Genomic DNA, 20,559 nt, shown 5'->3' with positions numbered 1-20,559 from the left:
TCATGGTGAGCAAAGGCCTCTGAGCAAGGTCACAGTGACTGGGGGAGCTGGGACAGAGCCCTTGACCTCCGGCCTAGGCTGAATCAGCAGCTCAGCCCCGCTGGCCTGGGTCAGAGGATGGTGCAGAGAGCTTGCTGCCCCCTGTCCTGCCCTCTGCCTTACCGCTTAGGGAGATGGCTCCCACAGCAGAGCCCAGCCTCAGTCCCCTTCTTATGTCACCTCTTCTGGGGCTGTTGCTGCTTGAGCTCCCCAGCACCAGATGGGCTGACAGATACTCCAGGGGGCATCGAAGCAACCTGAGAGCTGGCCTTGGGGCCACACACTCAGTAAAAATGATCTGGAGGCCCCAGACCACAGAGGGACATTCCACAGCATGACCAAGAGGCATCGATCGCTCCTGGGGCAGAAAACCCTGCCCCAGTCCTGGTTCTTCCATTCGCAAGCTGTGTGACTTCGGGCGGGTCCCCAAATAGCTCTGAGCCTCAGCATCCTCCTCTGTAAAAGGGGAAATACCTGCCTTGTTTGTGTTGGGTCTTCAAGTTTGGAGAGAGGACTGAGAACTGCCCCAAGAGGGGATCGCATGTCGATGGAGTGTTATCTTTGTTACTCCTGTGGCCCAGAGCTAACAGGCCAGCAGAGTCTAAAATCTACCCTTTCTGAAAAGTCAGAGATTGCTTTGCTTTCCGCTGCAGGCAGGGCAGCCCAGGGTCTGACAAGCTTACAGAAGTCCTCCTTGTTATTTCTGTCAGCTACTCTTTTTTCAAAAGTTTTGGGTGACAGTCACTAGGATGCATCTATTTTACAGATTTGGCGAAGTCACATATGCAAAGACATACAGATAGGCGCCATCATATTTATAGACAAACACAGATGGACGCACCCAGACATACAGTCACTTACAAACATACCGACAGACAGTCGTGCACACCCAGGACATTAAACCAAATCAGGCTGGGACATTTTCTGTCTTCCCAGCTGCATTCCCAGCCCCCCAAACAGAGTCAGGTACATGTATAAACATTTGTCGAATGAACAAATGAGAGAAGGAGCGAATGAGTGAAGGAGCAGGTGGGGTGGGGGTGCGGATGGAGGGATGGATGGAAGCGCGTGTCATCTATATAGCATAACCCAGACACATTCTACAGCCCTCCGATCCTACGGGCCCTGCAGCCACCCCTCTGCCACACTCCCCTTCTGAAGACCCTCTGGTCTCTCTCCCGGTCCCCCAGGCACCGCGGCAGGTCCCCCGAGGAAGGGCGGAAGTCCCGCCGAAGGCACTCCCGCCGCTGCTCCAGGACCCTCGGCAAGGCCAGCCCCGAGGCCCGCTCCAGCCCCCCACCCAGCCAGCCCCTCCAGATGCTCAGCCTCCTGTCGGCCAGGGGTGTAGTAAGTATTCCACACGGCTTCCTCGGCCAGTCTTGGCTGTGACACTCGGGGGGAGGTGGAGGCCCGAGTTCAGGGCAGTGTACGGCACATTTTAACTCAGTTTGGGGCAAACACCCCACTGGGTTCAGACCTCCTTACTGATTAACCAAGTGGTCATTCGCCAGCCTTTGGCAGCACTCAGTTGGGGAGAGGAAGTAAAGCTAAAGTACCCAGGCCTGCTTTCGGGGGAGCATTGAAAAATACACGCTGGTCTCCAGAGTGACATCTGCAGGAATGCATGTGTGAGACCCTGTAGGAGGTTTCTTTGGGGAGGAAGGAAGAGAGGGGGTCTTTGAGGTAGCCGAGGCATTCCAGCTTTTCAGTGCAGTCTGCATCTGTGATGCCAGCTAGCCTGCAGCATTGATTAGCGGTCAGGATCTGAATTCACCTATATAAACACGGCCTTGAATGAATGTATATGAGAATTCTCCTTCAAGGAGCTCGTAGCGCTTGATCTGTGTCCTCTCATGCGTCCACACAAGGTGTCAGGGCATCGAGGGCATGGCTGCTCTCCCTGGTCCCTTCCACAGATGGGACAGAAAAACCAAGGCTCAGAGAGGTTACAAATCCGATTTAGCAATCCAGCATTGAATGGAATCGTGTGACTCTCCCTCCGGTCCACAAGAAGGAGCTGGAATGTGACTTCAGACAGTCTGACGCCAGGAAGGTTCCTGAGCAAGGGGTTTAGGGTTGGAGCGGAACTCAAGTCCTAGCTTTGCTTCTCCCTGGTTGTGTGGCTTTGGGAAGTCACTTCCCTTCTTTGAAACTCAGTGGTCTCATTGGTAGACTTGAAATAATACCACTTTCACATGGGATTGGTGGGGACATCCAATAAGAAAGTATGTGAAGGCCTTTTGTTGATGCTAAGGGACAGATACACAAACGGGAGGAGACACAACATTGACGTAGCCTACAGTGGCAGCTGGAAGGGACCTGTCCCCTCTAGCTATGAGTGAATCTGAAAATTTCAGGTGAGGTGAAAGTGAGGAGACGCCCGGGGTGCTTGCAGGAAGGTCAAGGTAGGGAAGGCGATGATAAACACTAGTTGGGCCTAGTTGACACAAGTTATCACCTGCAGTGCATTCTGGGAAACTCTTCTTTACCAGTCAAGGCACCCTGTGCCACCAAGGTCTCATTTTGCCCCAATCCTCTGCCTAGCTGGAACCATCCACAATGTTCCCAGGCCCCCTCTTTGTAGAGGTGTCTTGTGGTTACTGAATATTTTGCAGATGGAAAACGCCCACCTGCATTTGCCCCTCCGCTGATGTTCCTGTAAAAGGTCTTCCCAGCATGGCAGAGTGTCTGGAGGCCTGGGTGGGAGTCTTGGCTTGGCTGGACAATTCCTTCTACCCCTCCCAGACTCAACTTCCTCACCTGGAAAATGGGCATGACAACCTCATTTGTCTCCCAAAGTTAGAAATCAATCCAATATAAAAGCTATAAGAGGTAGAAGAAGTGAGTCAAAAGCACCCAGTCTTTCCGGTCCTGGTATTTGTGGTGGCCTTTTAGGTGGCCCCCACTGACTCTCACGAAAAAGTGCCATTGGGAGCAGCTGGCTTGTTTAATCACCTGCCTGGGATGGTTTCCGGAACAGGCTGCATCTCTCAAGATGTTACAAAAGGCTGGATAGTCCCACAAAAAAAAAAAAAAAAAAAAAAAAAAAAAAAAAAAAAAAATTGTGGTGTCCTCCCACACCAGCTGGTGAGGAACCAGACTGGCTGTTGGTTCTTGAAGCCTCAGTGCCTCCCATGGGCCCAACCCGTGTCAGAAGAGCTGAAAGCTCATCCTTACCTAGAAGGGACAGGCCTTAAGAGCTCACCTGTCTCAGTGCCCTGATTCCAAGAAGAGAGATTGAGAAGCTGAGACTCAGAGAAGAGAAATGACTTCCATGGACTATGGCAAGTCCGAGTTGTTCAAAACACAGGGCTGTGATGATGCCGTCAAATCCTGGCTCTGAGCTGCAAAGAGTTACTTAAACCTTTATGAGTCCCTGTTACCTCATCTGTTTTAAAAAAAAAAAAAAATCTAGAGAATAAGTCTCTTCTTTAAAAACCCTGTTGTGTGGACAAAAGCAAAATAATATTGTAAACGGCTGAGCCCGGTGCTTGGTACAGGGGAAGGACTCAGCAAATATCTGTGCATGTTACAACTTAGCATCCCGGATGCTGGCTCTACACTTACCAACCGTGGGACCCTGAGTAAGTTCCATAAACTTTCTGTGCCTCAGTTTTCTCTAAATCTGCAAGACAAGAGACCTGCCTCCCAGGAGGTATGGTATGGAGATTCAGTGACTTCATGTAGGTAAGGGTTTTAGACTGCAGCAGACAAGTGGGGAAATGCTGCTTCATGGTCGTTGCTAATAAGAGTAGTGGCAGCAGTGAGAGTAACCATGGAAATAGCAACGGGGCAGCGACAATAGTTAGCAGCACTGGTAATAGCAGGAGTGGTCGTAGTAATAATAGTACGGCTCCAGGCCGAGGCTAGTCTGTGTGTGACTTGGGACCAGCGCCAGCCCCCCCCCCCCACCGCCCCAGCTTCCTCTGCTTTCAGCTTCTGCCGTCCTGTATAGCGGCTGCAGCCCTAATGGCTTGCCCCACCCCACTCATGGTTGCCTGACTTCTGGGGGCACCAGATACCCCCAGGTCTAGCCATCCGAGTGCCCTCCACACTAGACCCTTTCTCTTCTTCTCTCCTGCAAAAGGCGGAGATGGACAAAGGTGCCAGGTTGGACCCCAGGTTTTCTGAGAGTCCTGGCCCAGGATCTTCCCCTGTGCCAAGCAGTGGGCTCAACAGCAGAGTCACTGCCCCCGAAGAATCCATCCAATCACTCAGAAACATCAAGGGTCAGCTCCACCATGGCTCTCAGGACCCAGGGAATATAGAACAGTCTGCGCCTCTAAAAGACAACAAACAGCAATCGACGCAGAGAGGCTGATGGGGTGGAAGGCGGCAGGCAGGGAAGGGACACCATGGTTAGCACCAGGTGAGGGCAGGGAAGGCAACAACTGAGAAACTAGTGGTGAGCAAGAATCAGCCAAAGGAAGCAGGAAACGAAGACTGGAGTCGGGGATGGAGGCCGAGTTCCAGAGCAAGAGTGGAGGTTCTGGGGATAAGCAGGAGCCTGAGTGTGGAGGGTCTTCTACGCCCTGGTTCCCGCCACACTCTGCTGCAGGTATTTTCAATGCACGGCTCTTCAAAAAATCAAGGACAGCACATTACATCAAGGGGTGTATTTGCATATATGAATATGCAAATCGGGGTTGTGTCTTATTGAAATCCTAGTTGGTGAGCTAAAGATAACCTGAAGCCCTCTTGCTCAGTCAGAGCCCAAATCCAAATGGAGGGTCCCAAGGAGATGATTTAGGGACCCTTCACAGCCTCATTCATGTTCTTTATCTCCACTCAACCATCTCTGTTCAAGGCACCGGGGAGACAGAGATGAATAAAACGCTCTTCCTGAACTCCGGAGCTCAGTCTGATAGTCAACAGAAGGCTGCACTACAGTGAGATAAGTGTTGTAATTAGGGCTGCAATTGAGTCCGTGAGCACCAGTTCCTCCTCAGTTGTCGAATATTTAAAAATGTGCGCACTCGATTAATAGACCCTGTCGCCACCCCATCTCCAAGTCACCAAAGCCACCCCCTCCCTCCCCTGGTACCTCGGGACCTCCTCACAATTCAGCAACTAGAGAGTGATATCTGACAGCTGTCAGTACCACGGCCAGCTACCTTCAGATGAGGCAATGTCCACACCCCGCCAGTTGCTGAATATCCACTGTCAACCCTGGTGGTGATGGAAGTAAGTACAACGTGGACTAAGCCCACAGAGAAAGGGCAAGACAACGCTGTCTTGGTGCCTGAGAGGGCTTTACGAATAAGGGAACATTTGAGCTGGGCTTGGAAGGATGGGTTCACCAAATTGAGATGACTGATGAATAAAGGGAGGGGGAGATACCTCTCTGTACCAGGCACTTCTGCTAGAACAAAACTGAAGTAACATTAGAGACTATCGCATACTTGATACAGTTGTTGCCGCCATTTGATCCACAAAGCAGTTCTTTGAGATAGATGCAATTATTACCACCATTTTCAGACAGAAAAATAGGCTCACAGAGCTGAAGTGACTTCGGTAGGTGGCCCAGTTGGGAGGAAGGGAAGCTGGTATGAATCGTGGCTTGTGTCTCAGAAGCTTACTCTGATAGCCAGAGGACTGACTGGATGACAGAGAGGTTGGTGGAACCCAGGTTTGGCCAAGCCCTTTCCCTGTTGGCATGGGGCTCTCTGTCAAGTCTGCTCTCACTAGAGAAGGAATCTGGAAGAGGGCTGATGACGATGGAAGCTAGACCAAGGGGAAGCACAGGCTCCTTTTCTTCTCCTTCTGCCCACAACTTGGGCCAATAGTATTCTTTGCCAACAAAAAGCTGCAGATGCAATGACAAGAAGAGGAAGGAGGAGGAGGAGAAGGGGAGAAGAAGAGAAAGAAGAGGAATAAGAAAGAGAAGAAGAGGAGGAGGAACAAGAAGGGGAGCCAAAAGAACGTGGGGTCCATAAAAGTAGGCCTCATGAAATCTCTCAACAGGAGGAGGCAGTTAGAGCGCAGTGATGAAGTCATGGGTTTTGGGGCAGATCTGTAGACTCTGGGATTCTTGATCTTGTCTCCCTGGGCGACCCTGGGTAACAACGACCAATGCCAACTGAGCACCTACTATGTGCCAGGTGCTAGGCTGAATTCTCTACATGCGCCACCTCATCTATTTCTTATAACAGCCAAAAGGTCAGCAAACCCATTCTTTTTTCTGTCTTCCTAATTCGTGTACAAAGGAAGATGAACAACAGGAAGGAAAATAAACTTAATGTCTTTGTGGAACAAAAGGATTTCTTTTTCTTTAAGGAATAACCAGAACCCTCTAGCTAGAAGCTCTGCCATGCAGCTCTATATTCACATGAGAATTTCCAGTCCCCCATATGGCAGGGAGGGGAAAAAAATTTATAGCCATTTCTCTCCATGGGGCCATTTGAAGCTCAGTAAATGGACTTGTTCAGTTTAATTGGAATTCTCTTCTTGATTGTATTTTTGTAACCTATTAGGCCGTGCTGCCTCTTGATCTCAGAATTCAGCTGAAATTAAATTTTGAAGTGTAAGTGAGAGGTTGCCTTTTTTTCCCCGTTCTTGATTAAATAATGATTTGAAACAAAAACAATAAATACCAGTGCCAGCTTCCCTGGAGGGCTGAGAGAGACTCCCAGGGAAATGCCAGGAGTTGGAGTTTGTGGTGGGGGGTTTAATTACTTATTAGAAAAACCCAAGTGTTAACATTGAGTATATTAAGGAACAAGGAGATGAGTCAAGCTTATGAATTCAAGAGAAAAAAAAAAAAAAAACGGAGCTCCACATTGGAGGGGTCCAAGGGAGTAAAGGGGAAATGTTTGTATGCTTTCTTCCAATGGCCATGAGTTTGTGAAATACAGTTTGTCCTTGGGAAAAAAAAATCTGAGGCTGGCAGTCCTGATCCAGAAGGCCAGAGCTTGTCATAGCTCCAGGGTCTGGATGTGGCTTAATGGCTCTGGTTTCCTGGTTCCTTCCATTGGCAAAAGCCCAAGAGGGATGAAAAGGACCAAGCTGGGAAAGATGGAGCAATGCACTGTCATAGTTCTGGAAGGGAGACATGGAGCATAGAGGAGGCACTGTGTTTGCGGGGCCTTTGGAGCGTCAGGGTGGTGGCACTGAGAACAGAGGGTCACAAACTCAGACATCTGAGGGGCCAGGCAGTTAACAGAAGCAACTGGGGTCGCGGGGGGCTGGGCGCCAGGAAAGCTCAGGCCCCGCCTAAGACAAGCAGCCGCAGTTCTCTCAAGTTGGTTATTAGCGAGCAAGGATGTGGACCCAAGCGTTGTCAGATCTTATTCTTCACCACAAACTAGAAATAGAGCTGTTTATGTGAAACTACCCCATTCTACAATGTTGGCAGTTAATTCAGATTTACTGTCAGGCGGGCTATGTATCTAAGTACATATATACTAAGTGGGCTAAAGAAAACGTAGCTGAAACAGAACATAACTTGGCCTGTTAGTTTTCCAATGGTGATTTGGGGGGCTGAAGCCGACTCTGTTCATTTATATCCCTTCACCCTCTCTGCTTCAGGGCCCATGGCCAACCTCCAGCTTCTGGAAGATGCTCTCTGGTCACCAAAGACCGCTTTGCTTGGTCATATGGCAGTACGGACACACACTACCGAACTGACACCTGGGTGCAGCCTTCACCCTATGAGTGGTGGGGCATGGGTGTATAAATACCCCAGCTCCCTCCTTGGCTGGGTCAGTTCCTCACTGGCTCCCAGAGTGTCCTCCAACTGCCCTCCGTGGTAGCTGGTTTGATAACCCATCTTTCATTGGCTCTTCTTCTCCCTCATCTCATTTCCCCACTCTGCTACGGAAGTTCCTTGTCCTCTCAAACTACTAGCATTCAAATTCCTATCTTGATTTTAAGGATAATCCATGTTAAGACAGATGTTTTGTTTTGTTTTTCACTTGGTAATTAAGTAGATCTTACAGGGGCTCAGTTTTTATGCCAAGTCCCACAGGTAGGCTTTTGTGAAGACAGGAAAAGAAGGACAAGGCTGGTACGGCGGAAGGGGCCAGAGCAGACCGAGATGCCGTCGTTGGCATCTTATGGAAGTACTTGTCTAGGAAGGAGCAGAGACAAGAACACAGAGGTCTCTGTTGTCTGCCTATCGTGAAGGTCTCCTTTTCATTATCATGGCTGTCACACACCCCCAACACACACACACACACACACACATTCTATCTTTGGCTCCCCTCGATATCTTTCCTCCTCTTTGCGTAGGGTGAATAGAGAGCTCTGGAGAAGGTATAGTCTGAAACGAAGAGGCCATTAAACTATCCAGATTTGTCTAGCCAGAAGGAGCATCTTTTTCTCATTCCTAACCCAGAAGGAGGACCTTTTTAGAATCCAAACTAAGTATAGGCTAACAGACCTGCTATGTGCAAGTGGCCAGCCTCAGCCCATTTTTTAAGCTGACCTCCCAGAGTAGTAGAGGGTGGAAGCAAAGTAAGGAGACCTAGCAGAGCTTGTCTCATCTGTAAGTCTTCTCAGATTTGGAGCTTCTCACCTCAGCCTTGAACTTATGCTGTTGCAAATGTGTAGACAGAGCCTCTGGGTGCTTTCTCTAAGGATGCTGGGTCTGAAGAGGGCCAGGAAGGAGAGGAAGAACACAGGGTATTTCTTCTCTCTGCCACAGGGCTGCACCTAGAACTCAGTTCTAAAGCTTATCTCTTGATCACACAGCCAGCCAGCCCTGAGCTGGTCTCGAGATACCAGCCTTCAGCCAAGAATCCACCTAGTTTTTCAGAACTATTTTGAATATGATGGGGGTCAGTCCCTCCTTTAAAAGCCATCAAATTCCCAAAGTTGGCAGTTACCCAGTTGGACCTCACCAGGGCCTGATCACTCAGCCATCTTCACCATAGAATTAAGTTAGGATGGGCCCAGGCTTCCTAGCTCAGGCAGGTAAGGGGCTATGGAGCAGCTTTGTTCATTTAGCCAGATTTAGTGAGCACTTACTCCGTGCCAGACACTCGTGGTTACTTGGGTACTATACTGAACTGGTCATGTGTGGCCTCTGCCTTCAACAAACTCCCACTCAGATGGAGAGACAGGCAATAAAACAAGCAATTACCCCACTGCGTACCAGTGCTGTGGCACACAGAAGCCACTCATTTTTGAAAGAGTAAATGAATGAAAGATCGAATGAACGAATGAACGAACGAACGATGGAGTGTTGTGCCATCCTGACCTGGGAGATTACAGAAGGCTTTCTAGAGGAGGTGATAATGTAACCTGGAGGATGTATAAATTTAGCCATATGAAATGGACTAACGGGGAAGAGTGGCAGGGGAAATGACAGAGGAAATGGTATGTGCAAATGGCCTGGAGTTGGGAGAGTGAGATGTAGTGACAGAACCAAGAAAATTCTAACAGATCTGCTTAGGCTGTGGGGGCCAGGGTGGGGGTATTTGGAAGAGATGAGGCGTGAAATACTCCGGGTTGTGTTGTAAAGGATATTGTCATACAGGTCAAAGAATTTATATTCATCCAAAGAAATGGGACTTTTAAACAAGCAGGAGATGTTGGTATTTTCAGGCACCAAGGTCAACCCAATGAGAACATTTCAGAGGACCTTTATCTCTGTTTTCTGGAGAGGATGGAAAAGCATGATGCTTGATACAGTTCTCAGTTCTAATTACACAAGTTACATGTGGATAATGGTCACGGTCAGGTGGAGATGTGCTGAAAGTGTCTATGAGCTCAGGGTATAAGGATGAGAAGGTGAACAGGGCAAAGTTCCCTTCTGTATCCACTAGCCTGGAGGGGCCTCACACTCAGGAAATCCTTGCCCGTGGGGACCATGATGGAGCAGGGCAAATGCTTTGAAACTGGTAGTCAGGGCTGGGAACATGTATCTGGGGAGAGGAAGGCCAACCTGGATGCCCCCAGGTAGCAAGTCAGTTAAAATGGATAGATAATGGAAGCCATTCTACTCACAGGCCCCTTCATTAGAGTGATCTCCCAGCCTGGCTCCCTCCAAAAAGGGCTTGCCTGATTCACTTGTGATATACTGGCCACCAAAAACATTCACCATCTCTGAGGCAAAGATTATCTGTGCCCACTTTTGGACCAAGGCCCAGTCCAAGAGCCCATCAGACCCCATGATGCTTTCTCGAATTCCTGACGGAGGCGGCAGAAATACACATGTTGCCACTGAAGTCCCAGAGAGGGAAAAGATACAACATCCATACTGCGGACGGGAAGACAAAAAGAAGGAGCTGAATGGGAACAGAGCCTTTACATTGTTTTTAAAGAAGTCTCACTCAACAAAACTCCACTTGAATAATATTCTTTTGAGGTCCCTTATCCCAAAGCAAAGCTCACCAGATCATCAGGCAGATAAAGTGGGAGCTGGGCTGGGTAGAACTTGGTAAAGCTGGACCATCACCTTGTCTGTGTGCAAAGCCTCATGGGAGAATCTGCAAAAGAAGTTCCGCCTCCCCGGTCCAGAACTGTCATCCTGAGTGGCCAGAGTTTGCTGTTACCCTCGCAGTTCTGGTGCCTCTGCGTCTCACCCTCACGACCAATTGCTGAGAAGGCAGAAATGGTTCTCTAAGAAAGCCCAAAAGTCCCACTCCTTTAGGCCCAAGGTACAAGGAATAAGGGGTGGGAGGGAAGCAGGCTCTTGATGGTGAGGCCTCAGTAATATGCTTGGGGCCCAGGGCAAGAGTAGAGAAGGAGCCCCACTATACTATACGTCTCAATGTTTATAGATCAAGCCAGCAAACATAATCTATTCTCCCATCTTGGCAAACATATCTTGAAAATGATCTGGAAAGTCAGGTTTGATTTTTAGAATCTCACACCCCTCAGAGTGGCAGGCCACAACATGGCAGTGTGGTGGTGGGGGACGGGGAGACCCTGCCTCAAGGCCCTGGCCCCTCCCTTTCTCCTCCTACCGCTTGCACCAACCCACACATGGGCATCCCACACGTGCACACGGACACCTCGGCCTGAACATGAAGCTCTGTCCAAATGGCCACCCATGGCCCTGAGAGTGTGCGCACCTGAAGCACGGTGTCCCCCCAGGAGAACAGATCCACGGAGGAGCCTGCAGAGACCCTGGAAGAGGGCTCAGAGGCCATTTAAACAGAGAATTCTGGGATCTCAGAGACCCATAAGGTGGTCTCAGGGAAAGTGGTTTCTAGGTAGCGTCCTCCCGGCGCCACAGATTTCTTGCCACATGAGAATGGTTATCGCTGGAGGAGGTCCAGGGCAGGAGTCCCTCTTGCCCATGGCTAAATAAGCACAGTACTGTTGGCAGGGGCTCCGGTGTCATCACAGCTGTGACACTGCACTGAACATTTAAAGAAAACCATCCACTGTGTTTCTGAATACAGCACTGCCTTCCCAAGGGCTGGCTCAACCTCCGTTCCTCCTTCATCTGTCCCAGATCAGACCCACACGGGACTCTGGGAAGACCTCCCCATTCCCACTCACCCCAAGGCCAAATGTCCAAGCCCCTCCCAACGCCCTTTGTCCCAAGCACACCCTCGCGACCTTGACATCTCGACGGAGGCAAGCTCTAGCCCCCACTGCATTTGCAGCAAGGGTTTTTTGATCCAACTTGGGCACCAAGGGACTGATAAGGTTAGTGTTGATGGCTTGAGGTCCCCTTGCTGAGAAAACCAAACAGAACTGATGCCTCGCCTATTAGGAACACTGAAAAACCAAAACTCAAAGCTCAGGGCCAAGTGTGAGGGTGTGCAGAAAGGTGTGTGTTTTTTCTTGTCATTTTCGACTCTAATGATGGACTCACGTTGCCCGCTCTTCCCTTTCTCTTACACCTTACCTACCTACTAAAGGAGGAGCTCTTGCTTGGTAAGTGGATATAATCCGCAAAGACATGAGAGAATTTATTAGAAGCCACTCGAGAGCCTTAGCTACCTTCTCCAGGGGGAAAAGGACACACACAAATATCTGTAGAGAGCTTTTGTTTTCATTTGTTTTCAGTCAGACTATTTGACTTCCATTTTTTTTTGTCCCCCTTTCTTTTCCCCTTTAGTTGAAAACTACTAAAATGTCATTTTGTGACCTTGACTTTACAGTTAAAAAAAAAAAACTCTCTTTATTTCATTTCTTTTCCCCATGCGATATTTGTTTAGGGTTCTATTCAGGGAACTTTTTCTTTAAAAAAAAAAAAAAGTCAAATTCATAGAGGATTTGGTTGAAGTTTAAAATTTTGGCTTTATCTCTCTTTTTTTTTAAGTTAAAAGATATATGTTTTTCATGCCCATGGTCCCATTTCTTTTCCCCTCCCCCTTCCTTTATTTTTATTATTGTTTTAGGTTAAGGGTGTGACACACCCCCCTTTCAATTGAGTTGTCTCTTTTGTTTGAGTTAATTCATTAGAAATTAAATTTTGTATAATTTCCTTTTTCTTTGGTTTAATCTGGATCGCATGCTTTTTCTCTGCATGATATCTAAATCTTCCAGTTATTCTAGCAGGGGGTAAAAAAAATATCTCCTTTCTGTGGAGTTCTTTCAGGAATTTGTGCTTTTGTTTTTTTGGCGTCTCTCTTTCCTCTTCTCTCTCTCTTTCCTTTCGTTACAGTGCATCATGACGGTAAACATTTCTTGGTTATTTAGACACAGCGCACAGGCCCAGCGATCAGCAGTGTCCAACGGGTGTTTTTGCTTTCAGATCACTGGGTCGGGGTCTGCAGCTGACCTCTTTACCAAAACAGCCAGCCCGCTCACCACGTCCCGAGGACGCTCCCAGGAGTATGACTCAGGCAATGACACCTCTTCACCACCCTCCACGCAGATCAGCTCAGCCAGGTCACGGGGTCAAGAGAAGGGGAGCCCCAATGGGGGCCTCACCAAAAGCCGGGAGCTCAACTGTGGCAACACCTCGGATTCAGGGAACTCCTTCACCACCTCCTCACCCCAGAACAAGGGGGCCACTCTGGAGAATCTCTCCCCCACCAGCAGGGGCAGAGAGTCAAGGTCAGTGCACCTGGGCTGGTGGAGGAGCAGAGGAAGGGGGGGATTTTGCCTTAGCTCTACCATCTCCGTCTCTCACCTTAGCCCTGTACCCACCCACTTTCCACCCCTAACCCAGGAGCCTTTGATTTGCGAGAGAGAAAAACCTCAAACTGGCATAATTTTTGGAAAAAAAAAACAAAAACAAAAACACAAAAAACAAAAAACAAAAAAACAAAACCCAAGGATATCAACTTCAGGTACAGCTGGATCCAGGGACTCAAAAGAACATCATTGAGAATCTCCCTTCCCCATCACATCTCTCATCTCTGCTCCCCTCTCTATTGGCCTCCTTCTCAAGCAGACCCTCCCAAAGCACGGGCACATATGCCAACCATCATTCTATCCATTCAGCCAGCCAGTCAATGGAAGGAGAATGCCCCTTTCCCAAAAATGTCAGCAAAATACCAGGGCAGATTCTCATTGTTTCTGCTTGCCCATCTTGGGTCATTTGCCCACCCTTGGACCAATCACTTTGGCCCAAGAGATGCTGTGCTCTTGGCAAGAATTTGTCACATGCTACCATGAGGGCTAATGATGGTAGGGTTAATAATGACCTCCCACAAAACTTGGGGGAGGTGCGGTTCTCTGAACAAAAAGTCAGGGTACTGATATCAGGAAGATGGAGATGGGCAGGCAAAAACGAGTATCAGTTTTACCAGTAATCTCAGGAGAAAGGCTAACATTAAATTCATTTGAAGTCACTGTCATGTAAAAACATTCAAATGCATTGAAATCTTGTGTCAACACAAAAACCTGCTCCTGGATGTTTGTAGCAGCTTCATTCATACTTGCCCAAACTTGGAATCAACTAAGACATCCTTCAGTAGGTGACTAAACTGCAATACATCCAGACAAGGGAATATTATTCAGTGCTAAAAAGAAATGAGCTATCAAGCCATGAAAAGACATGGAGGAAATTTAAATGAGCGAAAGAAACCAGGCTGAAGGCTACATATGGTATGATTCCAACTCTATGACATTCTGGAAAAGGCAAAACTATGGTGACAGTAAGCACATCAGGGGGTAGAGAGACGCAGAGAGGGCAGGGGGTAGAGAGGGAGGAATAGGGAGAGCACAGAACCATAGTTTACATTTGTCAAAACCCACTGGGTTCACAAGAGTGACCGCTAATGGAAACCGTGGGCTCTGGGGTGATGATGTGTCTGTGGAGGTTCACTGACGGTAACACATGTATCGCTCTAATGTGCGACGTGGAAGGTGGGGAAGGTGCGGGTGTGGAGAGTACAGAGGGTTCCCATATACCTGCAGTGCACAAGTGCGTGCTTGTGTGTGTGAGTGTGTGTATCTTCACACACTTGCTAGGTGCAGTTTTCCTGCAGGACACCTTCCATGCAGTGGCTTCTGAGCCAGTTGTGAACTCTACTTCATTACCCCCTTACCCTGTCATTCAAGAAATCACAGCAAAATGCTAATCATGGAGGATAATGTCACAATAATAGCTAGCAGAAATTGCTGAGCACTGACTATCATTCATTCCGCTACTTATCCCTCTCCTGGTTATCAGGTACCTCCTAGAAGCCGACCACTCAGCCTGGTGCTGGAGAAATGAAAATGCTCTCCAGGAGCGTATAATAAGGCAGATGCAGGAGGGGTGGAAGAGATTTGCTGGTACATTCTGCCATGCTAACAGTGGGGTCTTCTTCCTTCTGGGGGTGGGAGTCTGCTTTGGTTCAAAGTGGCCAGGCTGTTAGAATGATAAGCAAAGCCTTAGCAGTGACGCAGTTAACGGCTTCTTCAAGGACAGAGCGCCCTTTGTCCCCAATGCACAGCCCTCTTCAGTTCTGGACAAATAGCTTGGCACCCACACATAGCCTCTGGTTTGCCTGCCCTGGGACATCCCCGGCCTCAGTTCACACCCAAGCCTGCCTGGGAGCCAGGGCTGGGTCAGAGCAAATGTCAATGTCTCCGAGAACAGACAGTGATATTCCCAGATAAGACAGGGAGGACAGGTATCTACTTATATACTCCAGGGTAGGAAAAAAAAAAAACAAACCAGAATAGCAATAGTACTAACAACTGATGATAATAATGACTGCGGATATGCGTCGAGCCCTGATCACATGTAGGTGCCATGCCACGTGCGTGCAATGGACGATCTTCCGTAACTCCTCATAGAACCTTTAAGGGAAAAGTATTATCAGAGACCTTTTTTAGCTTGTGGGGAAACTGAGAGTCGGAGTAGTTAAGAAACTCAGGATCATAAGGGCCAGCACCAGGATTCAAACACGGATCTGTCAGAGCACTGAAGCTAAAGTGGCATCAAGCGGTCACCTGCTTCATTTGATCTTTATGGACAGCCAAATTAAATCATTTAGACCCAGCCTTTCATTTTGAAATATAAATGATCTCTAAATTCATGCCTATTTATGTCATGTCAGCAATGAGCAGAGGGCTGAGTGGAAGAGACATCACCAGCTCTAAATCCAGGCAATCTTCAACAGTGAAGGTAGGGGACTGGTGGGGTAACAGGGGCATGGGCTTTGAAACTGGACAGATCAGGGTTTGAGACCCTGGGGGTCTTTGAGGAAGTAACTAACCATTCTCAGTGTTCCCTGTAAATCGGGGAGAATAGTGCCACTTTCCTAGGGTTGTTGGGAGGACCATATAAGATGATGCTTGTGAAGCACCCAGGATATTAAGAGGCTCAAATGTTTATTTCACAATTATTTATTCATGACCTAGGGCAGATGTATCAGGCTCTGTCCAAGAGGTCCTGGCTACAGTAGCCAGAGACAGAAGTCCTCTCCCCAAGTTCAATGACTGGGAGAGGAAGAGACAATTGTAAGACCAAGTGAGTCCTTTTAGGAACAGGGGGTGCATAGAGGCTGGGGGCCGTGGTAATACATTGAGGGTCACCCAACTAGACTCAGGGAGATGTCAAGGAAGGCCTCCCAGAAAAGGTGAGGTCAAACCAAAGCCTGAACCATGAGTAGGTATTGTCAGGTAAGGAGGGGAGGGAAGAGGGTTCCAAGCAGTGGGAACGTAATAAGGCCTGAAGACAGGGAAGGAACAGGGATATTTCAGGAGGAGCAAGTAGTCCATTATGGCTGGAGTTAAGAGAGGAAAGTGCCAAGAGCTGCAACTAGAGGGGTGAGCAGGGGCCGGATCATGATGAGTGTGGAAACCATATTAATGTGATTGAAACTTGACTCTTGGCCCAAACCAAATGAATATGCCCTTACTGAGAACCCAATAGGAGCTTCACGTGGCTTAAGGCAGGGTGGGAACACAGAAGACAGGACCATGGGTGATTCTGAACAAGTCTTCCCTCTTCTTTGAGTCTCAATTCCCCCATCTGCAAAATGGGCTACATCAAGTTTCCCAAACTTAAACCACCTATATGGCCCCTTCTTGATTTTAACCATATCCCTGTACTACTGGCACTCTTACTTTAATAAACTTACTTTTTTATATAAGGCAACTTATACTACTATCTTACATAGAAAATTAATAGTCCTAAATAGAAAGCACCTGCAAAATACATGATTTATATATGAAAATACATAAAGACAGTGTATTTAATTCTAGTTAGCAACAGTTGCCTGCCCAATGCACCAGGTCTGGGAAATTGCCAGTGTTACAGAGATGGTGGAAAACCCACTAGTACCCAACCTAGGGTTTCTCATTAATGTAATCAGAAGAACTGGAAAACACTCAAAGGGAATAAATATCTCTGTGATTTGGTGTTATTTACCATTATGCCCATGCCCACTGACCTAAAATGCTCTGAAGTGCCCCCTGTACAATGTGTCCCCCTCTGTCCCTATTCCTCTGACATCTGTGGCCTAGAAAGTTTCCAGAGGCAGTAAGATGGAAATAGGTGGAAAGGGGCTTCTGAGAGTACCACAGCCTAGGCGAAGGTAGGGAGAGGAGTATCAACTCCAGATGCCTCCAGACCAACAGGCAGGCCATTGCTAACAGGCGTTCTCCCCATGTCTGCAGAGGATTTCAGTCGCCATGTCTGGAATGCGCAGAGGTGAAGAAGTCCAGTTTGGTCCCAGCCACAGCCCGGAGCTCCCCCATGAGAGGGTGCTCCCGCAGCCCCTCCTATGCCAGCACCCGCTCTTCCAGCCACTCCTCCCGATCCCCAAACCCCAGGGCCTCCCCCAGATACTCCCGAAGCCGATCCACCTCCTCTGGAAAAAGGTGAGTTTTGACCTCTATTCTGCAGTGCTTTCTTCCTTAGGGAGCTAGTTATGTAACTGGAGATGTCCTTTGGCCCTAGGGGGAAGGGAGTCAGACAGACTTGAGTTTGAATGCCCACTGTACCCATTCCTATCTGGTGGCCCTGGGCCTCACATAACCTCTCTGAGCCTCAGTTTCCTTATCTGCAAAGTGGAAACATTCACCTCTCTGTGCCTTGGTTTCCCCATCTGTGGGATGGGGTTGATTATAGTACCTAGCCCTAGGATGAGGATTCAATGATAAAATGCACACAAAGCATTAGTTCAATGTCTGACACGTAATAAAATACATGACAATCCTAGCTAACATTTCCTGTGTGCTGCCTATGTGAGGTATGTGATTGACCCTAATTTACTCATTTAATTTACAACTCTATAGGGTAAGTACGATTATTTACCCCCATTTTATGGATGAGAAGACAGAGGCCCAGAAAAGTAATCACCTGTTCAAGGTCACACAACTATTAAGTGGCCTTAGATGGTAAGAACTCAAGAAGAAGAAGTTGTCAACATCATGATTAATCGCCCAGAAGAAAGGGAATTTCATTCTCAGGAAAGGGCCTGATTTCTCGGCCTGGCGTCCAGAAAGAAAAAGGTCTCCCTCAGGGGACCAGCTGAATAAAACCCTACACATCAGGGAGGAGACCAGCGAAGCCCAGCAGGCCTCTGAGGACTGTTTACTCTCCCGCAGGTCCTACTCGCGCTCTTCCAGCTATTCCTCCAATTCTGGCAAGAGGAGCCCGCCCAGCAGAAGCTCCCGATCGCGCCGCAGCCCCAGCTACTCGCGTTACAGCCCCAGCAGGTACAGGCCCCGCCCCCAAGCACAGGCTCCGCCTTCCCGGCCCCCTTCCGGCTCACCTCTGGGGAGCGTCAGCCAAGCCCCGCTCCTGCTCCCACTTTGCCCAGCATTGCAGTAGGGATGGGAGAGGACCCAGCATCCTTGTTGTTTCCTTTGTCTCCGCTGGAGTCCTAACGCACCGTCCGTAATGTACAGCCAGCCACACCCCAGAATTAACATCCCTGGCCCTCAACCTCTTCACATACCTAATACTACCCTTCAGCCGCATATTCAGAGCCCCCGGTTCCTACACATGCACCAGGGCCCTCTTGACGTTCACATCCTCACCCCCGCAGCACCCGCGCCCCTGTAATGCCCACCCTCGAAGGCTAACACCCGGGCACACGCCCGGCCGCCCCCCACAGTATTGAACCACAGCCCTGTCCTCTTCCCTCCCGCATTCCCTGGGGCCCCGGGAGGAACCCAGCGCCTGCCCCAGTGGGGTGCAGGGCACAGGTGAGAAGAAGTGAGTGCTCCTGGCTCACGCGGATCTCCCAGCTCCCCAGTAACCCCCACATCCCTTCAGGGAGCGGGACCCCAAGTACAATGAGAAGGACTCGCAGCAGCGGGAGCGCGAGCGAGCGCGTCGGAGACGGCGGTCCTACTCGCCCATGCGAAAACGCCGGAGAGACTCCCCGAGCCACTTGGAGGCGCGGAGGATAACCAGGTGAAGCCAGGAGGGCCGGGGGTGCCTACCTTCACCCTCATTCCCACACCTCCCACCCGTTGGGGCTCCGGGCTCTCCCCGCGCCTCCTGGAGCTGGATTTCAGGATTGTGGGAGCTCAGACACGCCTTGCAGGACCTGCTGGGAGGGGCAAGGGCCTCCAGGGCGGGGCTAGGATGGGTGCCTACGACAGGGGTGGGGCCAGCCGGTGGAATCTGGTGGGCCGAGGGGGTGTGGCCAGGGTCTGCTGAGGGGGCTGGGAGGTCGCGTCCAGGCAACGGGGGACATAGCGGTGGGACAGGGCCTTTGCCTGGGGGTGGAGCCGGCCAGTGGAGACAGATCACGCTCAGACCCACACGCCAGGCTTTAACAGACCCTGATTACATCCTGCAGTAAGTGTGGAGAGGGCAAGAAGGGTCCTTTAGGTGCCAAAGGGACTTAGAGGGAGCCCTGGTGGGTGAGGGGGAGAGAACTGGCTCTGGACTGGAATCCTGGCTGTGCCACTTTCCAGGTAAGCTGGGAAAGTCTCTTCACCTCCCAGATCCTCAGTTCTCACCCATGAATATGAAAGGAAATAACTCCCAGGAGTATCATGAAGATGAAAAGGGGCAAAGAGATGGGAATCCACTTTGTAAACTGAAATGCAGAACACTAGGACGCTCAGGGTGCCCTTGTTACGGATTGAATGGTCAGACTAGGTGGATAAGGTTTACTGTAACAGGTAACGTCTCAGATGAGAAAAGCCCTAGAAAAGAAGCCCGAGGTCTGAGTGGACACGTATTTCTCAGGCCTTGAAAGCAGGAAGAATGGCTGAGTGCTGCCCAAAAATTGGCTCCTGACAATCAGTTGGGCTCTTCCTCCTGGCCCTCCAAGGGTCAGCCACTCCATCCAGAGACTCGCGGGAGTGGGGCTAGGATGTCCTGGCTGCCTAGTGCCTCCTCCCTAGAGATGACCTGGAGGAGGAAGAAGCACTTGTGCCCCAAACAATAAGATGGAGGTAATGGCATCACCTTCTCGGATATCCCACAGAACACTCGGGCACATAGGGGGCGCCTGGGTGGCACAGCGGTTAAGCGTCTGCCTTCAGCTCAGGGCATGATCCCGGCGTTATGGGGTCGAGCCCCACATCAGGCTCTTCCACTATGAGCCTGCTTCTTCCTCTCCCACTCCCCCTGCTTGTGTTCCCTTTCTCGCTGGCTGTCTCTATCTCTGTCGAATAAATAAATAAAATCTTTAAAAAAAAAAAAAAAGAACACTCTGGCACATAGGGAGTCCTACACCCACTGCGTTGACCAGAGGTGTCCTTGGGGTTGACTTGGAGGAAGGCTGAGATAAACAAAGTGGCATCTCTAAAAGGCTCTCGTTTCCTTAGTTGACCTCAAATAGTCCATGTTGATGAACCCATTCAGTGTTTCCCAAACTTCAGTCACCCAGCAGCATCTGAGCACTTTTGACTTGTCTGTTTAGTAAGTGCACTGTAGTTTCCTTAACTTTCTTTAAATAGATATGCTCTTAGAGGTCCATACATTTAATTCAAAAGGAATACCCCACAGTATACTATAGTAAATGGACAGCTTCTCTTACCGTAAATAGAATGTTCTAGTAAAAGTAAAAATAGCAAAACAAAACTGCAATTAAAGTCTAGATGTACATCCTGTTGCCAGCTGGAGGCTTTGAGCCCCTGGCTTGCTTTGTTAGAAAAAATGACATCTGTGACTTCCCAAGACACCAGCACTATGGTCTCAGGACAGCACAAGGGGCGTAAAAGGAGGGTTTCCCCAAGGGCCTGGGACGTGGAAGGCTGCGCCCCCCC

At 49.3% G+C, this 20,559-nt stretch overlaps 1 protein-coding gene across 1 annotated transcript in view; it reads left to right on the top strand.

Annotated features, from left to right (window-relative positions):
- Window positions 1-20,559, top strand: part of SRRM4 (serine/arginine repetitive matrix 4) — a 140,956-nt gene that overhangs the window by 120,011 nt on the left and 386 nt on the right. The window contains exons 8-12 of the mRNA XM_040619861.1: window positions 1,230-1,386; window positions 12,695-12,999; window positions 17,002-17,205; window positions 17,935-18,045; window positions 18,608-18,748. Of these exons, the coding sequence (XP_040475795.1) occupies window positions 1,230-1,386; window positions 12,695-12,999; window positions 17,002-17,205; window positions 17,935-18,045; window positions 18,608-18,748 (918 nt within the window). The remainder of the gene's footprint in view (window positions 1-1,229; window positions 1,387-12,694; window positions 13,000-17,001; window positions 17,206-17,934; window positions 18,046-18,607; window positions 18,749-20,559) is intronic.

Source organism: Ursus maritimus, unplaced genomic scaffold (genome assembly GCF_017311325.1).
Source record: "Ursus maritimus isolate PB19 unplaced genomic scaffold, ASM1731132v1 scaffold_33, whole genome shotgun sequence".
Taxonomy (NCBI): domain Eukaryota; kingdom Metazoa; phylum Chordata; class Mammalia; order Carnivora; family Ursidae; genus Ursus; species Ursus maritimus.
Note: the sequence above shows the minus strand (reverse complement) of the source record. Positions and strands in the feature narration are given on the sequence as shown.